Consider the following 10,345-nt stretch of genomic DNA (forward strand, 5'->3'; position numbering starts at 1 on the left):
TACTTTTGTGTATATGAGACTTTAGATTTCTTTTAACACACCGACTTAATGTACACGGTAGGGTCATTCACTTTCTCCTCATTGTTATATCTCTTCTGTTGAAAACGTGAACTGTCGGGATAGCATACAGTCTCCTCAAATCCAAGAGACGCCATCTTGTGCATGACCTCTAACCTGTATATGACGTCAACAATGATAGAAATGTCGATACGGAAGAAACCGGAAAATGGAGAGTCTAGATCGGAGACGATGTAACAAAGCATGCTAATGGAAAAAAGTGTCAAAGTGCACATCATGAGCTCCATACGATAGGATGACGCTTGGATCAGTAACACACCATAAAGAGAGAAGAATCCCAGAGTGATCAAGAACACCCACCTAGTCAATGATAGGATTTAATTGTAAACTCGTGAAACAACAGGAAATGCTGAATTGTATATTTGTTAATTATTTACATACATGTGCATCTAATTTGTTAGATCTATTTAAGGTTTTCTGAGTGACCTCTTTCTATCTGTTTTCGTCCATCGTCGTTAACTTTTAAACACTTTTATTTTCTCTTCTTGAAAGGTTGAACAATTTCAACTAATTTTGATATGTAGCATCTGCGGGCTAAGGGGAATGTTGTGATAAGCAAATGGTGTTTTTATCTGAGAAATGATTTTAATAACTACTTGGTCAGGGGTTATGATGCTATTAGGGCAGGGAACTATCATGTTGGGAAATTCTTACTCTACTTTGAAAGAAGTTTTCCTCCATTGATTATTCACCTATGATAATAAGTTAGTCAGACGACAGTTAAGGCCCTTTGGCCTCTTGTCATCAAAAGAACTTTAGTCGATCATTTTAAAAAAATCCTTTTTTAAAACTACTTAATGTACATAACATGCATATCGGTAAACATCTGTTCATAAAGACTGTGCTAATGCTAACTAGTAAAAATATGTCTCTTTTTAAGTGCCAACTTCCTGAGTAAAGATTCTTTTTCTATCTGAATTAAACAGGTTTATGGAAAACCCTATTAGTCATAATTGCATCACCTATCATATTCATGATTAAAAAAGAGTCCTAAAATTCACAAATCTCTATCAGAAGGTATTAACTATAAGGGAAGAACAATCTTTCCATTTCAACTATAGTTTAATATACTCACATTAACCAGTGAGTCATTGAATGTAAAACACTGAGGTCATCCGAACATATATTGTTGAGTCTGGATATATAATCTATTAGGTATTTTTTCATGACGTCATCTACATGGTGGTCACTTGGATGATTTTGATTTTGAAGTAGACTGAGAACTTCCCATATTGCAACTGCCAGATTTATAAAAATTATAAAAGTATGAATATGAAACACTAACATTGAAACATTATTAAAGTATCAACATGAATAAATATCATTGAAGGAATAATTTTCAATATTATTTAAAAAAAATGTTAACGGGTAAAATCCTAACAGTTATAAAAATCTATCTTATTAAAGTAATCAATCAGACAATAAAAGTTCAGCAGCATGATCTTTAATTTAAGTCTTACAAATGTTCCTCTTTTTACATTTTTTTTAGAAGAGATAAAAATGTGAGTCGTGCATAGAGAATTTTGCAATTTTTACCAAGATCTTTCTGAAATGCATGGCAAAAATCTCCATTTTCCTACATTTTGAAACCTTTGACTAGTGATAAAAGTTTATCACTACTTTTTGCAAACTTACCTTTAACATCAACAGTTGGCTTGTTGACAAATGAAGACGCCTTCCTATTTTCAATCTGCAGTATCATGTAGATCGCTTCACATTTGATAGCATGGTAAATTCCCATCCTGATTTTATTGTTTGCTAACTTCAGCTTACTCGTCAAAGTAGCTGCTTGGTCAATAAAGCTGATTTCTTCTGTGACCTTTGTTAAAATATCACTCTGCTTAGCAAGGGCTGAAGAAAAGGCAAAACCAAACGAGATAGCGTAGACAAGTCCGGCAGGAGTAAGAAAGCAGGAAACACACTGGTTATTGTTTGGGAGCTGAGCATACTTGTTTTCTGGCCAAAAGAATTCTGTTGTAGAATGATAGAAAAACATAGCAAAGGGTCCTAAACATATGGTTACTAAGGCTGGAAGGCCTATCTTAAGTAACTCTGAAGCTTTATTAGGAAAGGTTTGAAGAACTTTCAGCACCTCCAGATCAAACTTTGAAAGGAATGAGCAATTGGAATTATTGTTTCTATATTTGGATGGGTCTAATGCTTGTTGGCCTGAGAAAGTTTCAATGTGGTAAACCTCGAAATCTTTATTGGTAATATGGTGTTGGGATCTCAACCGTTTGACAAATTTTTCGAACCGGCAAAGCAACAATATACAAACACCTACAAAAGAAAAAATACTTATACATAATGCCAAACTAAAGAAGAAATGCGTAGTAGGTGTAAACATGTATTTCTAATCTTACACAATGGAAACAAGTAAATGGTCATTGAAAGGCTAGTGCCCCCCCCCCCCCCCCGACCCTCCATTATTTTGTAACATAGTCAAACTCCCATGTTAATGCATTCAAAATAAATTTCTTGTCATATAATTATCCACAATAGGATTTTCGAGTAAGGAATTTTTTTTTCTTTTTTGATTTTTTTCTGCTTTTCAAAAGTTTTTCGGGTAAGTTATCCATTATGCCAAATGAAGTCGTCAATATTCTCATAAGGGTTTTTCTAAAATTATTACAGCATATCAAAAACAGCTAATTGTCGATACCTTGAACTGCAATAAATGACGATTAGAGTCAGAGATGGGGAAATCGTGATCAGTAATCGTAATCAGCTGTTATCGATTACAGTTTGTGGTGTAATAATGAGTAATCAGTAATTACCTGTTTTTATGTTTACAATAAATAGTAATTTAATCGATTACTTTGAAAAAAAAAGTCTTCTAATCTATATAACTTTTTGATTACTTTATGATTACAATGATTAAAAAGAAGTTCATAAAAGCATGATCTTTGATGATATTTAGAGAATATTTTTCAGTGTGCAAATGTTTTATAAGCAAAAATTACAATAAAAATTATAGGCTACATATCGCTATAGGTCCATTGACCAGGCAATGAGTGAATTCTTTCAGTTCCTAGCTATATTCAGTTGTCATTTTAAAATACTTTAGCAGCTTAGCAATTCGCACTATGTGGCTAGGTACATATACTGTGGAAAATTACTAATGGATCATTTTAAAGTTTGACTTTTTTGTTTCTATTAACATGCATACAATGCAACATTTTGTTTTCCCTGTAAATCTTTAAATAGACTAATGATTTTTTTATCAAATGAATCTTGGAAAAATGTGAATAAATTAGCAATAAAACACAGATGTACTTAAGTTGGGTCAGCTTGGGTGAACTAACCATGCTCGACCAGTCAAAGTGTTAATTCTAGTGAAAACATCTAACAACTGGCAATTCATATGAAAGATTCATCACTCATATCAATATTGTCAATTACGTATAAAATAGTTCTCTATTGAATCCCTTTATCTCCAACTATAATTATGTCCAATTTCATTTATAAATTAGTTTTATTTGATTTTTTCCTCAACACAACACATATATTTACTGGTAATTATAAGACAGAGATCAGATAAAACATCTCGAGCAACTACATAAGGACATATAACCAAACTTTGTCTGAACTCTACCTCTAAAATGTAAATGATAATTATATTTTTTCCCCGTACATTAAACAAAAAACTTAAAAAAATAGTGTAATCTAGAGAAATCACAAGTAATCATGATTACATGATGGAAAAGTAATCAGATGTAATTGATTACTTACAAAATGGATGTAACCAGCTTGTAATCGATTACTTTTAAAATCCAAAATAACTGTAATTTAATCGATTACTTTTGAAAGAAATTGCCCCATCCCTGATTATAGAGTTGGAAATTCCAATCAACATTTATTTCAATATTTCTGTACTTTAACATTAATATACCGTATTCTTGGATATTTCTGCGGTTTTTTTCTTTGTCCAGTTAATTCGAGATAACGAGATTTGACTAGATTTCTTCACCATGCCGCTAGAGAAACAAGAAAGTATACCCATTGGGAGTGACAAGAAATAGATTTAAAAATTTAACACTATTCATTAGATAAATCATGTAAGGTGCATTTTCCATCGCATGTGAGTTAAAGCTAGGTATAGGCGTTTCTATGCAAATGAGCTAATAAAAACGCATAAGAAGTATATTTGTTATTCAGAGAAAGTTTTGGTTTATCTTCTTATGCACACTTAGTACCCTCGATATGTTAAAGCAAGTACACATTATGACGTCATATTATGACGTCATTGATCTTACCTATTGGAGGTAATAAAACACATCAACAAAACATCTTCGGCGCAAGGGATTACCCTGTTTATTTTTACATAAAAATTGTATAATGCTGAGAAGAATATTCTATGGATTAATAAAACTGCTGCACGGATCCTAGGCATTTTCTCATTTGATCGGAATTTGTAGGAACTTATACCAGACTGTACATTTTACCCTGATTCAACTTAAAACTTTACAAATAGAAATTATACAACTGAGATGTTGATATTTGTGCAGCAATACCAGCAATCTTTGGAATATTTTGATTCTGAATATACCTTGTGTCAGTTAAATAACATAGAGCATGCCCTTGCGCCGAAGCTTTTTTGTTGATGTCCATTATATCTTGTGTAGTATAGAACAATGACGTCATAATATGACGTCATAATGGGTACTGTCTATCTTATTTCTTGAGTACCAAGTATGTATTAGACAATAAGTTTTAACTTTCTCTGTATAATAGATATAGACCTTAGACATTTTCGCATAGAAATGCCTATACCTAGCCTTAACTCACCTGCGATGTCTTGCTATCTTGTTAAATACCAAAACCTTAAAGGGCCATACTTGTCATTCAAAATCATCTTGTTTATAAAATTAACTTGCTTCTCATGACACAGAATTAAAAAAAAAACATTCTCTCTCAGTTAAACTGTTCTTTCAGAAAAGCCGTCGGTGAAGTACCGACAACCTCAAAACGTTGAATTGCTCAGAAATTATGTTTCTTTTCTTTCGAGTTATAAACTTTCATTTGAAGCTGAAATTCTATAGTACATTTAAAATTTTCATTTTGTCACCGAGGTACCTATCTCAAATTTTATAGAGTCATCGAAAGATCGCATAACAAATTCTTTAAATAGACATTAATTTAACTCCGATCGTAATTCTAACTATTCCAGGTTCATCCTTTTGTGGTTATTTTGTTTGTCTGCAAAACTCCCCATTTTTAGACAACCAGTTCAGCAATCCGTGACATTGTTTTACACCTAACAGATATAATCGAGTGTCAGTTACATTTGTATCACCGTTTCCATCCTTTTTTCCGTATGTAAACGAGTCAATAGCCGCTTCACACGGTTACTGAATAATTTTTTAACGCGCCGCCGTTTTGGCAATATCTAACGAAAAACGGATATGCAGTAAATCTCATATAATCATTAAAAGTTCAGTCTTGAATTCCATATTTTAAGGTGAAGTGTACATCTTGTTTTTCTGTCAGATCTTTCCCGACAATGCATTCAAAAGTTTTATTATATATTTTTTTTTACAAATCATAGATTTCAACCATTTTAAACATAATCCTCCTAAGAGTTCTTATTTTTTCCTCTTCTTTCAACTATACTCCACTTAGACTCATCATTATAAATGATATAAATATAGTTCAAAAACACGACCTATAAGCTATCAATTTCAAAAATCCTGATCCTAATTAAGAAAGCCGATATCTACATGTGTATATACATGTACACTAATTTTTACTACGGAGTACTACGTATACCTCACAGGGCTCACAGAGGGTGTGTACGTCAACAAGAGATGTTTACTACTTCTAGGCACCTGATTCCTCCTCTCTTATTTCCAGGGATCAGTGTTTTTGTCTTGTTCAAAATTCGTTTTGTTTCTTGGATTTATGAGATTGATCACTGTTCTTTTTTCCTCATCTTTCACGTAATTCCCATTTAAGATGTCAAACTAATGAATGTTTTACACTTAAATATCAAAGATCTTTGTCGATGTGAATTTCATCAAATTATATTCCTTATAATCTGGTACTAAAGGGATCATTGCTGACACTATTATCCGTATAAAAGGAGAGAAAAAGCCCTGCGACGAGAAACTGTTTTTGATACACTTTAAAAGCCGTTTCCACATTCAAAGTAGATTATAACTTCGTAATATTTGGTCAACTAACGAAATATCATTTTCCCAACATTGTGTAGAATGAATACTTTTGCTGAGGTACTTGAGATATTCTTAAAGTTTGTAATTTTAAGGGGACTCCTGAAATATTCTCACATTATATACAATAGTTTATATCTGCTACAATGCACTGCTTTTATCTTATGATCAAAATATTATTTTGTTGTTGCATTATCAAAACTTTAATGGTAACATTTTTACTACCATTTACTAAATATTCAATGATTTTTATAAAATCATGTTGAGCTTGCTTACCCAATGAACATGAAATCAGCATAAAGAAAGGTGGCAAAAAGATTTCCATGATACTCGGGCATTCTCTTGTCGTATTGTTTCCGGCCATAACTTCTGTAAAAGGAACGAAGCCTTGATATGAAACTAAGAATGCATTTGTCTGAAATTTATGTTAAATAAAAATTTAGATAGACGTAATGTTAAATCATTTTTCTTAGAGGATCAATGTTTGTGGATTTCACAGGTCACCCTTTACATGTACACACAAATTTGATCCCCACGATCCATAACTTTGTCAAAGCATTGGTTCATTCAATCCTTTGTAAATAGGGATATTTCTACGAAATGACATTCCCACGCCCATTGAAATTACATCCATACGAACCATTAAAATTACATCCGCAAGAACCAGTGAAATTTTCATTTCTCACGAACATTGATCCAAGCGAATTAAAATGATTCCATAATATGTAAAGAACATTTTGCCTCGTTATTTACTTACGCTTTAAATAAAAAAAATACCAAAGCTAACTTTTTGAAATAACTTTGACTCGGGTTTTACTGTTTATTCAATATCCACGCACTCTTTTGAACAGACTTTCGATATAGGAATGATTGTGCGTGCCAACGAATTTTTAGTGTGAAATACCTTTCTTTGGCCAATTCATCTTCAATGAAGAAAATTATATAGAAGTTGTGGTCTAATGAATATAAATTGAAACACGTTATTTTATTGACCGTTCTCTTCAGAAAAATCTAATACTGGACGAAGTTCTACATAAATATTAGCTTAATTAATCAATGACTCTGTATTTGACTAATATTATGAGGTTAATGATCTTTTTAAATTATGGCTTAGTAAATAGATGTACCGACTTTACTAATTTCGATCATTACACATCGTTAATGAAAATTTGAAACACACGCAGATCTAAACACCTTGCACGACTGCACGACTTGTTCGCGTTAAGAAAAAGCAATTATCAGACAAATAGTCGGGCTTGCTTTAATGTGTGCATTTGCCAATGAAATGGACTTTCAACAATATACAACAATATACATCTTGTCCACTGGAAAGATAATACACAATCAAATAAATAAATTAACGAATAGTTAATGAAACATAACCCGAAGAGTAAAACATGAGATCAGCTTATTTATTACCTAAATATAAAAAAAATCCTATAGAAACCAATTGTTGACATAAGTGAAAACTATTGAATTCCTATTTACTATAGCAAGATCTTTGTAGCATAGATTTACTTGGTAAAAACTACTTTGATGCTTTTATTTATTTTTACAAATACTAAAGGAATCTGAATAAACATAGTAAACTGGAGTTTATGACAGTATTCTTGAGTTCTCTATAGTAACCCATAGGTTTTTCAAAATTAACACTTTGATTCATGTATCTAAAAATACAAACAAAACAAATATAAACTAACACAGGATGAAACTGTGCCATTCAATCAACTGAATGGTCACTGAGAGGTCTGAAAAGTTGACCGAATAGCAGATCATATTTATTTACCTTTCAGTTAACTGAATGGCTGAGATTTATCCTATGATAGGTACAGACTGTAATACTTATAATTATTATTTGTTGAAAATACTTTTTTTACACTTCCATCAACTGAAGTCAGAGCTTTGAGTCTGCATAAAATAAAGCTTTTACATTAAGCTACGTTAAAGTATAGTTAACCTTTTATTATGTGACAAAATGCATACTTTGATTTTCTTTATCAACCAGGAGACCTTTTATTAATGTAAAATAATTCTTTTATTAACTGTAGTCAAAACTTTGATTTTTTGAAGTACTATAGAAAAAATATATAAAACCTTTGACTGAGAGAGTCAACCTGACGCTGTTCTTGTCAAACACTTATGTACGCAAGGCTACTAGGCGTGCCATTTCTTACTTATTATCACTGACACTGTGGAAATAGCTTACTAACTTGCTATATTTCTGTGTTTCGACTTGACTCATTGAGAGATTAAAATATTGATCATTTTTTAATTAAACAGATAAACACTGAATGATTGAAATTTATTAATCACCAAAAATTCCCTTTACCTCTTTAACCCGAATTTAGCTCGATTGCTGGTAAGCAGCAACAAGCGATTCACTCCCATGGGTCATTGATGTAATATTTTATTCTAATTGATCTCCTCAAATGTAACGCGGGCGACGTGAACGTTTGAACATTGGTGTTTATATCTTGCATCCGAACCGTCACGAAGCTCATTCGGTAGAGCGCTCGCCCCGTGATTGGAGGGTCGTGGGTTTGAACCCCAGTCACAACTGACCTAAGATAAAACATTGATAGCAAATATTCCTTCGCCAAGCGTTCAGCACTTAGGAGTGAAATTTGCAGGTCCTTCGAATGAGACCTAAAAGAAACTGAAGCCCTGTTTCAATTTATTCTAGTTGATTGCCTCAAATGGAAATGAAAGTAATAAGCAACATTGTTTACCAACCATACTCATTCTTCAGTGAACTTTTACACATAGGATATATGTTAATGTCTACATATTTATATCCACTGGATATTATTTCCTTCAACTCATTAATCGCTTACGCGGGTAATGTATCTTTTTATGGAACAGCTGCAACATTAATTCCCATACTAACGACCAAAGAAGGCATTTTATATAAAAATAATGCGATAAAGAAGCATCTTGAATATACTGCATGTACACCTGGTCGTTTTATTTATAGAATTATTTGTTGCCGACTTACCAGTATAATAGCATGCTTTTTGAAATATGTATAGTATTATAAGCTAATTAAAAAAATAACTTTAAAATCTACATTATTGTTTAACGTTCAGTGACCAGAATCGCAGTATACATTGAAAAATTTAGGAAGTTTTTAACATCCCCCCCCCCCCCCCTGTTGTTTTTCAGTTTAGTCTATAACTTGTGTTAAATATTTATTGAAAAACCACCATCCCCATTTTTCGTTACTATTTTAAATTGTATCAACTCTCATCTTTATTTTCCCTGTTTATTGAGTTGACATTATACTACATGTATGGCCGGCCACCAAAAAATTGATTGCTTCAGTCTCCTCGGCTGGGTGACGTTGTGGTGTGTTTATTTATTTATATTTTATTTATTTTTTAAAAGATAAAAATAGATATAATAAGTATATCTTTACGGTCATGCAATGACCTGCCCATCTCTACTTCACTAAGGAAGTGTTGAGGAGATGGAACAGTGATTTGAGGCTGGAAGCATAAGGTGAACAAATAAGAATAATAAAAATTCTTATCACCAATGAACGATTTATCATAATAAGATTAATCAAATATATATGAATATACAAGATGTAATTCAATATAGAAGAATATAGAAGACTTAAGGTAAGTACCTTAGCTAAGATATAAATGTAGTGTTAGACACATTACAAAACTTATATATTACACGTGCACTTTTATGTTTATACACTAGAAAATAGAAATACACATCTACCGGAAATGGCGAGGACAGGTTTGTCGTGCTAGAATGAATGGCCAATTCATTACCGAAACAAACCTGCATGGAGTTTGGGACTAGCACCTGATGAGAGTTCCCTCACAAAATTACTGGCATACTTACCTGTATCGTTTGGTATTTTGGGCATATTTTAGAATAATACATACGCTATAGCATAAACTCAAAATTTCTAAATTTTATTTGGCACAACTCCTTCCTGGTCGTTTTCTTTATTACAATTTTCTTTTTTGTTTACAAATACGCACATATACAAATTCCTATAATCTATCATAATCAAACAATGTATAATATTGTATGTTGGTTTATAGAATTATTTGTTGCCTACTTACCAGTATAATAGCATG

The 10,345-nt window shown here is 32.2% G+C and overlaps 1 protein-coding gene across 1 annotated transcript; it reads right to left on the reverse strand.

The window, feature by feature from the left end:
• Positions 1-17: 17 nt before the first annotated feature.
• Positions 18-10,128, reverse strand: LOC133201994 (uncharacterized). Its single transcript, XM_061337779.1, has 5 exons — positions 10,041-10,128; positions 6,525-6,617; positions 1,714-2,358; positions 1,154-1,316; positions 18-378 (listed from the first exon to the last, which is right to left on the reverse strand). Exons 1-5 carry the CDS (start codon positions 10,126-10,128, stop codon positions 33-35), a joined length of 1,335 nt encoding a protein of 444 aa, XP_061193763.1. The 3' UTR covers positions 18-32.
• Between the last annotated feature and the right edge of the window lie 217 nt (positions 10,129-10,345).

Source organism: Saccostrea echinata, unplaced genomic scaffold (assembly GCF_033153115.1).
Source record: "Saccostrea echinata isolate AGI-Se365-2 ecotype Australia unplaced genomic scaffold, CSIRO_AGI_Sech_v1 ptg000046l, whole genome shotgun sequence".
Taxonomy (NCBI): Eukaryota; Metazoa; Mollusca; class Bivalvia; order Ostreida; family Ostreidae; genus Saccostrea; species Saccostrea echinata.